The sequence below is a fragment of the Montipora foliosa genome, chromosome 7 (assembly GCF_036669935.1).
Source record: "Montipora foliosa isolate CH-2021 chromosome 7, ASM3666993v2, whole genome shotgun sequence".
Classification (NCBI taxonomy): Eukaryota; Metazoa; Cnidaria; class Anthozoa; order Scleractinia; family Acroporidae; genus Montipora; species Montipora foliosa.
In genome coordinates, this window is record NC_090875.1 from 42,903,171 (window position 1) to 42,918,170 (window position 15,000).

General features: G+C 39.4%; 1 protein-coding gene and 1 long non-coding RNA gene across 3 annotated transcripts in view; one reads left to right on the plus strand and one right to left on the minus strand.

Moving 5' to 3' along the window:
- Positions 1-15,000, minus strand: part of LOC138009560 (uncharacterized) — a 441,051-nt gene that overhangs the window by 36,604 nt on the left and 389,447 nt on the right. The gene's annotated exons all lie outside the window — the stretch shown is intronic.
- On the plus strand, positions 2,134-6,323 carry LOC138009557 (uncharacterized). Its single transcript, XM_068856633.1, has 7 exons — positions 2,134-2,245; positions 2,327-2,456; positions 3,578-3,651; positions 3,911-3,991; positions 4,135-4,215; positions 4,301-4,388; positions 5,883-6,323. The coding sequence occupies exons 2-7, from the start codon at positions 2,375-2,377 to the stop codon at positions 5,885-5,887; spliced, it is 411 nt and encodes a 136-aa protein (XP_068712734.1). The 5' UTR covers positions 2,134-2,245; positions 2,327-2,374; the 3' UTR covers positions 5,888-6,323.

Here is a 15,000-nt window from a genome sequence, read left to right on the forward strand (position 1 = left end):
TGTCAAGATGTTACTAAAATCCAGAGCTGATTGAACCACCAAGAAGTATCTTGTTGAGATGAGAAGATTCTTGCCTGGTGCAGGCAGAACTCTGTTGCTGACAGTTATCCCTTTTCCCCTACTGTATTGACTCTTTATTTATTCCAGCTCTTCACCCACCAACACAAGTCATACTCGGTTCTGGCGTGCGTTTCTCAAAAGACCCGAAAACTTTTCGGGCCCGTAAAGTTTTCTGGGAGTTTTTCGGGCGTGATTTTCGGGTTGCGAAAAGTGTTTCTCAAAACACCCGAACGTAGCCCGATATTTTCGGGTAGGTTTTTTCGGGAATGAACTTCTGCGTCTGCGTGGACAGGTGGTTCGAAAATCAAGATCAATTTGTTGGAGGGACAAGTGGAACAGTGGCATTGATGCCCTCTTTCCATTGTTTTTTATTGTTCACCTGTTAAATAACTCTAGCTTGTGGTTAGTTTATACAATACTGGAAATTCCATAATACAAGTCTGTCTTGAGTGTGACGGCAATCTTGAAATCAAAGTATCTTGCAACGTTGATCAGCCGTTGATACATGGTTTGAGCACATTTTTCTTGTCTTTCGAAAATTTATCTATGTCGCTTGCATTTGCTATTCAAACCTGATAATGTACGTCAAAAAGCACCAAGTCGTACGTTTGCGATGAGGTTTCTTTAACCTTAGAACATATATAAATGTTTAGTTTTTTTCAACGAAAGGTTGCAGTGAGTGCGGGCAGGTAAGGTATCGAAGAGGACAGGTAGGCTAGTTTGATCTTGTTTTGTCACTTTTGTGGTCATGTTTCTTCTTTCTTCTTGTAAAAAATTACTGCTAAGTCATTGTTGATTTTAACATGGAGTGCTAAACAAGAAAAATGAAAGTGGATTAACTTAAGCTTACGGCTTAGAGTGAATGAAATAGAGGCCTTTGCAGTCTCCCAACATGGATTGATTTTAACTGCGGAGTAGACTGCTGTGCTACGAGTAAGTTCTCTGTCTATATTTTTTATTTAAATAAAGATGTTTACCTTGCTATTAAATTGTTGATGAGAGAGTTTATTAACGCAATGAAAATCATGTTTTTTCTTTATTGGTTTGCCTTTCTTGTTCAATTGGTTTGGTGGCTCTGAATTTGGCGGGAATTTATGCGGAGGCCGCGTCACCGTTTGTTCCGGCTGAATTGTTACGTTGGTATGCTGTATTTTGGTACAAGTAAATTAATTTAAATCAACCTTATTTCCTGTGATAATTATCTTGAGGTATGCTGGAGTGAATTATATTATATTTTGAAACGTTTGTTAGTGCAATTCATGAAAAGTACTTTGGAGCATTAGTATAATAGCACGTTAGTAAACAATGATTTAATTAAGATAAGCATCAAAGATTACGTTATAGCCTTTGTTGGCCTTTGAGAAGTAGTAAGAATGGAGAAGTTTATCATGCCAGTAATAGTTATCCTTCTTCCAGACTTGAAATCAGTGCTAGCAAAGTGTCTCTCAAATTCAGCTCTTGAGCAGCTAAGGCATTCATCACATTAGAAATGCTATCCTACTGTGTCTCTCTTTAATTCTGCTCCATTGTAGTAAAGGATGTCTGAGACCAAGAAAAAAAGTGCCAGATTTACGGAAGGCATGAAGAGAGCCCTCATTGATGGCTATACGAGAAGACAAGTCAGTGGATAAATTTATCTCTACATTATACTAAAAAAAACTATGTTTTACTTGTTTTTTTTTTCTTTAACAAAAGGTTGCAGTGAGTACATTTACAGTGAGGTTTCAATTATTAATAATGTCGTATTGAATTACAAATTTGCTTGTTTTCAATGTACTTTATTTTAAGGTTGTTCTCAAGTCAAAATTTTCAAACATGGTGACTAATAATTGCAAAAAAAATGCTTGGGAGGAGATCACTATGGCAGTGAATGCTGTAAACTCAGGGGAGAGGAATTATCATACCATGCTATGCATAGATTATTATGAATTTCGAACTTATGCTTTTTTGACTGAGAGATGGCTGGACAGAAAAAAAAAAAATTCCCATCTGGTTTTCCTAACCAGTTCATTAGTGCACAGTCATTAATTTCTTTTAGTATTCTTCCATCAACATTAATCCTACTTTGCAGGTGAAGAAACGATGGGAGGATCTGACTGCGTCAGTAAAATGAAAAGAACGTCAGGCACACCAAGGAGAAGTTAGATTAAAAGTCACTGGGAATGGGAATTTACCAGATGACTCAGTAAGACAGACCTTAGTTGTGCCATTTTGATTTGTCTGTAGTAAATTAGATGAAGAACATGAAGTAAATTCATTTTTGCAGGAACTTAGTGAGGATTTGCATTGTCCAGTGGCTCCAGCTGTGAGCAGAATGTCCTCTACTGAGAGAGAAGTGGCGAATGTACTTGGTCCTCAGGCGTTTATTGGGATAAATGGAGGAACAGATACTCTGGGTAAATTGTGTATATAGTTTAATTTAAACCACACCAGTGACAATCAGTCTAGTTAGTTTGTGTGATAGAGATTGCCACATGCTTCTCCTTGTAAAAAGTAGCAAGAATAAATGGATTAGGGGATAAGAGGTACATAAAAATGGTTGGTGAGTAACCACCTCCTACCCACCTAATGAAGATAATGATGATCATGGTTATATGTTACCTGGGGTTCTTATAGAAGTTGCCATAGTAATAATTGATATGGATGTACAGTATGCACATATTAAACTGATAGTGTTCTCCCTTGTTTGCAGCATAACAGGTCAAAGTGGTTTTTTAAACTGGTAGATCAATCAAAGATACCTGTTTAATTTTCTCAAAAATACCAAACAAAGTCTATTTCTAGGGAGTTAAAAAAAAGTTTGCAGGCAGTAAAATTTTCCAATTACCACACATTTGAAAAGGAGAACACTGATTAATAATTGATAATGCTTGTGTCAGGTTGTGCAAAAAAAGCACTTATATAATAACCAAAATCATTGCACGCTTTCTGATTGGTCAATCAGCTATTTTTTTATTGTGCCAGTAAAGTCATGGAAAAATCGTGCATCTTCTGAATTATTATCTAAAAGCAATAGACCACACGTTCTATGGTTTATAGGCTTGAAAACCACTTGGGATGTTGGAAGAACACTCGAAGAATTCGTGAATCTGACTCTCTTGCGGCTCGTGATTTACAAATTCTTCTCCTGTTGTACCAACGTCCCCCGTGGTTTATCAGCCTATAAACTATAGAAACTTGTGGTCTATTGCTTAATTTGCCAACTACAAACAGTTACAAAAATGTTGAGTCGACACTCTAAGTGAAAAACAGCCGCCTTCCGAAATTGAAATCAATGCTAGAAAAGTGTCTTACACATAGAACACAAAGCCCCTTCCTTTCCCCTATTGAGCATGATCTTGCATTGCTAACATCATGGGAGGGGAGGGGAAAATGGAAAGCGAGGTGGATTGAGATTTTCCTGTAACCTGTCTCAAGTATTTTTGCAACTGGTTGTACTTACTTGTTTTGCTGAAAGACAGTTTGCATGAAAAATTGCATAGTTTTATTAACAGCACCTTTTCTCTGTGTATAACAGAAACATTATGGAAAGAGGGCATCAATGCCACTGTTCCACTCGTCCCTCCAACAAGCCAAGAGTATGTCATTGAGGTATATTAGGACTTTGATGTAACATTCTATTAAATTTCTTGAAAAAAGAATCCCTCTTTATTTTCATGCAAAATACATACAAAAAGGGAACGAGAATTAAATTTAATGGTCAGAGGAACTGGGTAATTTAAATAATGAGTTAGACTTTTTCGGTTGTGGTCATGCACACTGACTTAACTTTAAAAACACTTAAACTTCTCTTTCAAATCACGCATTCTAGACTATACACTAGTGTTTTCTTTGTGCTTTTTGGATGTAGAATGAAACCAATAGCAGCAGCAGTTCCTCAGCAAGGCCATGTGAAGCTAGTGTACAGTCACTTTTAATGAAGGATGTGCAGGTATTTCTTATTTTAGCTTTTAGTGAAATGTAGGTATTGGATAATAATAATAATAATAATAATAATAATAATAATAATAATAATAGTAATAATAATAATAATAATAATAATGTCGCTGTCTGATTTTATTTTATGTGTCCCAGGATATTGATGAAGTGGTGGAGGTTTCCAGAAAACCCATCAGAAAAGGCAAAAAGAGGACCCTTGCAGATGCACAGCTGGAGGTAGTGATTTTACATGACAAGAAAAAAACTAGTGATTCTAAATATGCTTGTAGTAGTCAAATCTGTTAATTTCAAACTGTTCCAGTACTTTGAAGTTGCAACCAGCTATTACAAACTGAAGATGGAGAAAGTGAAACTTGAAATGGAGCTTCTCATGAAAAAGCAAAAAGAGGGTAGGTATAATAATAATATTTAACAAATTACTTTTTACCACAATTGCTGTTAGTCTCGCAGTCTGATTGGTTAACTTGCCATTGTTGCTAAGAGTCTAGACAAAAACCAATATTTGATTTGATTGAGTTAATATTGTTAGTGTCCCACTTAATGCTCTTGTGGTAAATCCATTGACACTTAAATAAAGTTGTTATTGTCATTATTACAAAGCTTCTTGTTGCATGTTCACATCGAAGTGTCACGCAATTGTTATAGCCAGTCAGGAATGTTCATTTTGGCACATGGACCAATCAGACTGTGTCGTGGTTGTGCTCATTTGTTGTAAGGATATGCCTGCAAATGAACTGAATTAACACTGAGTGTGATTACAATCTGAAAGAGTCCTCAAACATAGGCCTCCACATTCGTGGTACTGTGCCCCATATTTTAATTTCATTCGTCTGTAATGTGTGCTCTGAAGTGATGGCGTATTGTTAATATTAACTCGTAATCAGCAGGGATGTAGCTTAAGTTTTTAGCAGGCGGGAATCTAGCAATGATAGGCGGGTATTTGGGCCGAAGGCCCACAGTAGCGTGCCTTTGGCACGCTATACCTAGGGGGGTCCGGGGGCAAGGCCCCCCCGGGAAATTTTGAAAATGCATACTCTCGGAGATGGATTTTCCTTGATTTTGGGGGCAAAATCAAGGGCATTCAGGACAGACTTTTATCAGGTAACATTTGTTTAAATTTTTCCCGTAATTCAGCTTCTTTCAACAATGTCAGTTGGTTCCTTAGAACTTAGCGTGTTTTTTTCCGGTAGACTTAAAAAATGTCATGATACCAACCGCCTCAGAATCATTTTTCTTTCTTTTTCCCGACATTATAAAGTAATAATATTTCAACCGTCAGAGATACGCAATTTGGCATTCATTATTTCGTATACATGAAATACAAACACCGCAGCCCATTGAGCCTGCAAAATTGACGATGAAATGCAAATGATGCGATCGTCGCACTAAATGGAGTGTTTACAATCCTTTCAGTTCAGGTAAGACAGCAATGAAGGTGTAAACAAACGAAATAATAAAATCTTCTGACAACATTTAAAAACATCTTGGAGAAAGAAGAAGTGCTTTACAGCCGGAAAAATCGCGTTCACAGCCGGGTAATTTTCCCGGCCTCCGGCTATTATCTACATCCCTGATCAGATATAAATATTTCCTTTAAATTCTTCCATTGATGTTGGAAAGGTGATTTATTCTCTGGCCAAGCTACACAAAACGTACACTGGGAAATACACTGAATGAACACAACGACTCGACACAACATTTATTTGAACATTCCTTGAGTACTTTGAGGTGGCAACCAGTTACTATAGCATGAAGAACGAAATTGAAACTCTGATTGAAAAGAAAAAAATAGCCTAATCATTGTGAGTTAATCATCATGTTTTCCTGATAATTTCCAGCTGTTTTTGTGATATTTTCTACTTTTTTTCTACTTTTCTCCTCAGAATAATTCAGCGTTTGGTGAAGTATGTAATTTGCCTTTGAACTTGTGCAGCTCATATGCAGTGCAATGTATTCTTTTATAAAATAATTAGGATAGTACGAGCACTCTCATTGGTCAAGAGCTGTGTTTAGATGAGAGTATGTAAACATGGCTGTCTCAAGTATTTTTGCAACTGGTTGTACCTAGCTGTTTTGCTGAAAGAAAGTTTGCATGAAAAATCGCATAGTTTTATCAACATTTACAAGCCTAATGGTGGTGAGCTTGTCTTTATCTTCGGGATTTTTGGATTTGCCTCGTGGAACCTGTGTTTCATATTCCATGGGATTTCTTTAGTTTTTTCCATATATTTTTTAAGAACGACGATTTTAGTGTAAAGATTTTTCATCTTTATTACTCCCATTTTTAAGAACGAATAATTTTCATGGTCAAATATTTATTAATCCCTCCTACTTGATTTAGGTTTTCGTACGTGTACTATCTGGCTGTGTCTGGGATTAAAGTTCTTAATTTCATGCAGTTTGTTTCATTTGTTAACCTTATTTTGGAGTTGAGAGTTTGCTTTGTAATTTTCTCCCCTCATTTTACAGACTAACCCTAACTTTTGTCTATGATTTTTCCTCAACTCACCATTCACACACACAATATTCTCCTCAAACTACCTGCTAAATTAGTGAATGTTGGTTATTTAATAGTAATACATGAAGCAGCAGTTAACCTAGCAACCTTTGTGGCTTTCTTTATTGGTGTTGAAAGACGAATCCTCCTTACAAGAAGGGGTTTCTCTCCACTAACTAAAACATTCACTAATTTAGCAGGTAGGTTGAGGGGAATATTGTGTGTGTGAATGGTGAGTTGAGGAAAAATCACAGACAAAAGTTAGGGTTAGTCTGTAAAATGAGGGGAGAAATTTGCAAAGCAAACTCACAACCCCAAAACAAGATTAACAAATGAAACAAACTCTGTGTGAAATTAAAAACTTTAATCTCAGAAACAGCCAGATAGTACATGTACGAAAACGAAAAACTAAATCACGTAGGAGGGATTAATAAATATTTGACCATGAAAAATATCCGTTCTTAAAAATGGGAATGAAAAATACCTTTGATTGTAAGTGATTTTGTGTTTAAGCCTGTTCGTCAAAGGCAGGATCCATGAAAAGCATTCTTCTTTGGAACTTTTTCGCAAAACGCTGATTACTGGTTATAAGATTATATTATAAGATTGTGTAGCTCCAGCTTAAATACTATATATTGACCAGTAGGTTTAAGCAGAAGTGGTATATTAAATAAGAAATCTGAAAGGAAGTGTTTTTGGTAGTTTTGTATTTTCCACTTCACTCAATTTTTTTTTTTAGTTTTTGTTATCTCCTTTTTTTTCGGTTTTCAGAGGACCCGCCCCATAGTAGCTTTATACTTAACTGTCCATTTCTTGTTTGTTGTGTTGAAATTTATTGTAAAATATTAATAATTAAAGTGAGTGAATGTGCATTAGCGCTTACATTTGAGAAAACACTTCTTGGATAAGTTTTTGTCTTTTGGCAACACCTGATTCATCACAGTTTTGTGCAGAATACATAGGCCTGTCATCACTGCCATTAAGCTGTGTAACATCAAGCCCATCTGGCAGCTGGGTGTTGTCATGGATACACATGTTATGCAATACCACTATCGCAACAATTATGTCGCAACAGCGGCATGGGGAGAACTGCATCGTCCCTCCAGAGAAATCAAGGCATCGAAACCTTTGTTTCAAGAGGCCAAATGATCGTTCTATCACATTCCTTGTTCTCGTGTGGCTCCTTTGGTACATTTCTTCTGCTGCACTCGACACTTTGTCAGGGTTTAAGGGGGTCATAAGGTAGCTCTGTAGGGCGTATCCTCTGTCCACAAGCAACCATCCTTCCTGCTGTTTCGTTTCCATGTGAATCTGCAGTGCGCTCCCGTTGAAGATGGCTGAGTCATGGACTGAGCCATGCCACTTGGCCACAATGTTTGTGAACCGCATTTCTGCATCACAGACTGCCATCACGTTGATGGCATGAAATCCCTTATGACAAACATAAAGGTGTTCCTCTTTTGCCGGTGCACGGATTGGGATGAGCGTGCCATCGATAGCCCCCATAACCTTGGGGAAAGCTCCAATCGAGTAAAATTTCTTTCCTATGAAAGATCATAGTAGTTAAAACGGCGGACCCAATAAACTGCGGCTCAAAACTTGAGGAGATTAACAGCCTGTTAGACGTCGGCATCAGAATATGAATCAACATTTTTGGGACAAACTCTTTAATCATTTGAATCACAGAATTAATACTTTATGCCAATTCGCATGACCGACGACCACTCGATGCGGACCGCAGAGAAAACAGTAAATAAAATAACTTCATCGGAAAAGACGTAAATTTAAGTTAGTTTTTGTGCGAAATTCTACGGGTTGTGCGTTTTTTTACCCCAGTTTTTTTAGGAATATGCCTACTCGAGTGGAAAGAGCAGTTGAATTTAGGACTTTTCGCTAAATTGCAAACAAGAAATATAGTGTAAATGGAAATGAAAATCGCTCCCCCTTTCATGCAAACGATCGTGTCTAGTACTAGTAGAGTTTACTTCACAGTTAGCTAGTGCTTTTTTTGTAGAACTATGGTAAAACTTAACATCAATAATTACATTCACTTCTTCTCTTGATGTGGGAAACATAATCCATTCTCCAGCAATACTCTTTAAACACTGGGTAAAGGAGTGAACACAGCGACTGGCACAAGCCTTGGAAATCCCCATGGTGTCTGCGACGAATTTCAAGAAACTTCCACTTGCAAAGTAACGTAATGCTGTCAGGACCTAATAGGTTAATAAACATTTGAAACCTCCACTATACTCGAAAAGGGCCTCTTTGTCAACGAGGGAGTTGAAAGTGCCAGTGGCTAGATCATAGAAAAAAGGAAAATTACCCACCTGAATCTCCGGATCTAGCGCAGCATTTCGCCCGGTGTTGCGCCTCAATTGTCCTTCAAACTTCAAAATAAGCCACTCAATTCTCTCAGGTGACAATCTAAAACGTTCAATTACCTCGCATCTTCTCATTCCAGTCAAAACTGTTCTTTGTCTGTATTTTCTTTTCTCACGATTTGGGGTTAAAAGTGCTCCAACGGCAGCCATTTTTTATTCACTAAACTTTCCCGAGATTTTTTGGACTTTTCTCGGGAGCACGCAATCACCCGTAAAATATCTCGGGAAAACGATACTTTTTTTTCGGGCCCGAAAAACTCGGGCGTTTTGAGAAACACCTAAAATTGTTTTCGGGAGCTTTTCGGGTGCGTTTCCGGGCCCGAAAAGTTTTCGGGTCTTTTGAGAAACGCACGCCTGGTCATGGTGCATGCCGCCCTGAAATGGTTCCACTCGTTTGTTCCTATTAACGGCCGAAATCCGCTTGATGACGCGTGTGCCAAGAATGTTATCGAGTCGGCAAAGAGGAGGAAAGGCAACCCCATTTTGAAGAAGGAGCCGATCAGCGCGGAGCTCATCAAGAAAATAATTGACAAATTCGCTTCCGAGGGAGCTTCGTTTAAGGATTTGCGAATTGCTGCGTTGTGTACTTTAGGTCTTGCGGGTTTCTTCCGCTTTAGTGAACTTAGTAATATCTTATGCAAGCACATAGTTTTTCTTGAAGATCACATAAAAATGTTGTTCCCCATGGTAAAACGGACGTTTACAGAGAAGGGAATTTTGTGTACATTGCAAAAATCCTTTCCAAATATTGTCCAGTTTCTATTTTGCTTAGATATATGCGTGAAGCGAAGTTTACTCCAACGAGCGAGCTTCCGCTGTTCAGTTCTTTAAGTAAGACCAAGTCGGGATATGTGATGCGTTCTTCGAGACTTTCTCATTCGAGATGCCGGGAAGTGTTCAAGGAAGCTCTCGGCGTCCTCGGATGCGATCCAAAGGTCTATGGTCTTCATAGTTTACGATCGGGTGGGCTAACTTCAGTCGTGAAAAACGACGATTCCAAAGTTGTTTCCGAAAGATTATTGAAATTGCACGGCCGATGGAAAACTGATGTGGCAAAAGATATGTATGTTAAAGAGGCCGACTCTAGCCGTTTAAGTGTGTCGCGTAGTGTAGGTTTGTAATGTTAACTTCCGCTTGTTGAAATACAGTACTTCTTGTATACTATGTCCATTAATAAGTTGTGTTTTGGGTTCGCATGCGATCCTCCCATACCTGTGGTTCAGTTTGTTTTATGGATCTATAAGATGAAAATGATTTACGTTCGTTTGAACGTAGTGAATTAGAACGTAAGTACCATTTATCACAGACAGACAGGGGACAACAGCTTGGCTTGGCATTTCATTGTCATTTGCTAAGCTTCTATAGGAGTTAATAGAGAATTTAAGCAACGACGACGGCGGCGAAGGCAACGAGAAGGTCATCTCAAAATATAAATTCGCGTTATTGTAATCAAACTTTCATCCAGAATGTGGCCGTTTCGTGTAAACAGAATGCTTAAAAGGCTAGTATAATAAATAAAATCAATTGATTTTTTTTTTCAGAGTTTGAAAGTGAGTGTGCGTAAGACCTTACTGGCAAAATTTTGAGCTTTTATTTTTATCATAAGGCTGTTTACTTTTTGTGGATCTCACGGTCCGTCATTACTCACGTTCAAAACTGACCGATTGAGTGAAAAGTGACGTCATTTACTCATAAGCGTAAACTTGAGCGTGTAAATGCAGCTTGTTATATATGAGGGTCCGGGTTCGGGTCCTGGCCGGGGATATTGTGTTGTGTTCTTGGGCAGGATACTTTACTCTCGTGGTGCCTCTCTCCACCCAGGTGTGTAAATTGGTACCGGCGAATTTAGGTAATGCTAGGGGTAACCCTGCGATGGACTGTCATCCCATCCAGGGTGGAGTAGAAATACTCATTGTCGCTTCATGCTACAGAAACCGGAGATAAGCTCCGGCCTGATGGGCCCTCTAGGCTCGTAGCAGACGTTGCCTACCTACCTACCATATATGAGAAACACGAGTTTGAAAGTCTGAAAGCCCTAAATTCCCGCGCTGCATATGAATTTAGCCGCGTACACACGCATTGCTTTCTTAAACTAGTGAGTCATTTTCTCCTCGATCTAGCTCTCTCAAGATTTTAAAGTTAGTAATGGCGGACGGAAAATAACAGGTGCCTTTTTTTCACTTAGTGTTTAGTTAACATAGTTTTCAAATCCAATGAAAAAGAAGAATTGATTTTTTTGCTCGTAGTAGCACATTAAAGCTCTCTGTTTAGATTTATTTACCGCACGCGAGACCTGGCCTTGCCGGCTCACTCATAATGCAAGTATTAAGAGGCAAGACCAATTTTGATAGGCAACACGAAGTGTCCCTTTAAATCTAGGCATTTCCTACCTATTTCTAACAATAAGGTTAGAGTAAAGGGTATCGTTCTGTTAAGACAGGTTAAATGCAGCAGTTTATCGATCCTTACTCGGGGAGCAGTATTTGGGTAAAGGAAAGAAACTTTATTTAAAGTGCTACTAGATTCTAAAAGTGTGGTTGCTTAACACTTGACAGGCAAAATTTTGAGCTTTGATTTTTATCCAAAGGCTGTTAACTTTGAGTGTAAGTTTTGAATTACACGGTCCGCCATTGCTCGCGTTCCAAACTGACCGATTGGACAGAAAGAGGGTTGGTTCTAGAGAAAAGTGACATCATTGACTCACCAGCTTAAAATAGCCCATTTCCGAGTTGCTGTATGCCTCAGTTTCAAAGTGAGTCCTGGTGCACAAACATTCAAATGGAAATGAGTTGCGTATTCTTATGCAAATCAAACTCATTTCCTTTACAATAGTTGAGCACCAAGGCTCACTTCGAAACCGAGACAAACAGTAACTCGGAAATGGCCCATTTCAGCGTGTAAACGCAGCTTATTATATATGCAAAACACGAGTTTAAAAGTCTGAAATCTTGACATTACCGTCTTGCATATAAATTTAGCCGCATACACACGCATTGCATTCTTAAACTATTGAGTCTTTGACGTTATTTTCTCCTCGATCCAGCTCTCTCAAGACTCTAAAGTTAGTAATGACAGACCATTAAATGGGAAAAATCCCGGCAAAATAAACAGGTGTCTTTTTTAAATCAAGCCTTAAAACTTAGGTCACTTAGTATTTAGTTAACATAGTTTTGAAATCCAAAGATAAAAAAAATTGATTTTTTTGGTCATAGTGGCACTTTAAGTGTCCAGTCTTCTAGCGCTAGAGCACTAATTGGGGACACTGTAAATTCAAATTAACAAATTAACGCAAATCGAATCAAATCAAAGGTTGGTTTTTGAGGCGAGGGGAAAACCGGAGTACCCGGAGGAAAACCTCTCGGAGCTGAGTAGAGAACCAAAAACTCAACCCCCATATGTGATGCCAACTCTGGGAATCGAACCCAGGCCACATTGGTGGGAGGCGAGTGCTCGCACCGCTACACCATCCCGGTGATTTGGCATGACACTTTGTGGCGTTAATTAATTGTCTTTTTCCCGAGACGCGAGTGATGTTGAATTTGGGGAAAAGAACCATAGGACACTTCGTGACGCTTATTGAAGTCCTCGTGCATCTAATTGCCAGCATTTCTGGACATATCTGTGCCGGCCAATCAGAAACCGTGAATAATGAATTTTCCCCTTGGGCTTAAAAATGGTCCATCTGGCGTCGTTCTTAAAATAGCTTCTCTAAAGAGAAAAAAAAACAATCCGTCCGGTTTTTCGTGTGATTTCTTATTAAATACGAATTACAGGTAGCTGCAAGGACGAAGGATACATAACCACAGAGGCAGTGCTGCCGGAAAAAGATGACTTTTACATGAGCTATGTACCGTTTGGTAAACTGACCTTGTTTGAGGATCCTGATGCGACACCGTTTTACCAGGGGAGGGCATCGACTAGAGGAATCAAATGCGACGTGTGGCAGCAGATACGCATTAACTGGCCGGAAAAGACCATGGAAAAAACAATATGGCGATGGTACTTCACTCGAGTAAACTGGACACAGAACCTAGAAGTTCAACCGGTGAGATTTATATTAGAATCGCGTGTACCTAAGGGAATTCTCGCCATCTGATTGGCTATCATGCAAGACAAGATATTCAGAGTGGAGTTGCGACTTTAAAACGAGCCTGACCGATATTACACCGTGGCGTTACATAGCAACGGATGCAAAAAATTGAAAAGAACTGGCCCCAGTTGTTCAATAGATGGATCACGCTGTCCACCAGACAAATCACTATCCATTGGATAACGCAATTGAATTCGCTATGACTTTTCCACTGGATAGTGATTTATCCGGCGGATAGCGCTATCCATTGTTTGAACAACTGGGACCTGTTTGTTTAGAAAACCTGTCGTAAATGAGGAAGATTTTCCTCGAGACAGCTCTTTGAAATATAATGGCTTTTTTAGCGCGCATTGAATACTGCAACATTCGCCAATAGGTAAATTAATTAAATGGCTTCATTTTTGAAAATCTATGGGGCTGTTTACATGGAGGTAGGAAGATCCTAGAAGGCAGATCATCCTAGCGCCATATGTTTTCTGCATCTGGTTTACATGCAAGAGGTCGGACTTGCCCCTTTTGCTAGGATCTTCCTTGTGCTAGGATCTTCATAGCTGTGAGCTAAGAAGATCCTAGCACCATGTAAACTGCCTTCGCTCGGAAGTTCCTGGTACTAGGGACAAAAAAACAAAAATGGCGGCGAAAGACCCAAATTACATGTTTGTTGTTCTAGAAATTTCTGCATGTAAACCAAACGAAAAGTTGTTTCGCCTTCTAGGATCTTCCCAGTGCTAGGATCTTCCTACCTCCATGTATACAGCCCCTATGTGATTTAAGGAAAATTTCACCACCTGACTAATACAATAATACAATACATACTTCATTGACCTCTCCCCATAAGGGCTTTTCAGGGCCAATGGAACACAATGAACGAAACGACAGAACACAACAACAACAACAACTGTGAAGAATCCCAACTGACCGGAGGCAAACCAGTCGGCTATTTACAAGTGCCGCGGGGAAGTTGAACCTGGGACTACCAGGAACAAATTCAACGAGTGATTAGAACGGGTCTTAAACTCGGGATCTCCGGATCTCAAGGCAAGCGCCCTAACCACTGGGCCACAATGCCTCACACACCTGACTCGTGAATTCATGTTAATTTTCACGCGAAAAACCGATAGTGCGAAATCGGTTTTTGGCGTGAAATTTAACGTGGAATTAACGAGTCAGGTGGTGAAATTTACCTACAATATCACAATTGGCGCATTCTACCAATTTGTCCCGGGCTCGATTCCTGAGCCACAGACATATTTGAGTTACGTTTGTTGGCTCTCCACTCTCCTCCGAAGGGTTTTCTCTGGGTTCTCCATGTTTTACTCTCTCACCAAATTTGATTCGATATACTTTGATAATCAGATTGCTAGCAAAGCACTTGGTGCTCTGCTGTGCAAGCTGGAGATTTGACGAAGGGATTATCATTTTTGAAATTTAATAGCATAGCAGAGGGCTAACCTAGATGTCACCATTTCTTGGTTTGAAGCGCGAGTTCCCGGCTGAAATATCCGAAGATATCATCATACAGTCCCTTCAACGTGTCACAATGGCAGTGACCAACGTTGTTGTCCAACATGTCTGAAGAATTCTAAAAGGCGTTTTGAAAACGATAATGGTCACTAGTGGTTATAAAAATGATACTTCAGTTTCGGTGATGGGCAGCGGTCGTTTTTCTAGTGTTGACCGAAAGAATCGCGGCAGCCTCTAAGCGCAAAGATGTTGGGTCTCCCGTGTGAACGTCCGTTTTCTTGGGTTGCGTCTTGTTTTGCGTTTGCGTCCTCAGTGTAAACTGGCCTGAATTGTCCTCGTGACTCTCATTTTGAAGTGGGCAACTTTCAGTGCTTTGTGTTCCTTAATTAACATTTTTTTCTCGCTTTTTAGGTCCCGGTCAAACTTACAATCGAAGGGAACGTAACGATTAACGCCACTGCGAATTGAATACGAACTAAACCTCAACTTCTACTCGTTCGAAAGCCGTTACCCGGCCAAAAGTGCATTCGACTTGTCAACTCTCTGCAACAAGAAGCCCGCACCCA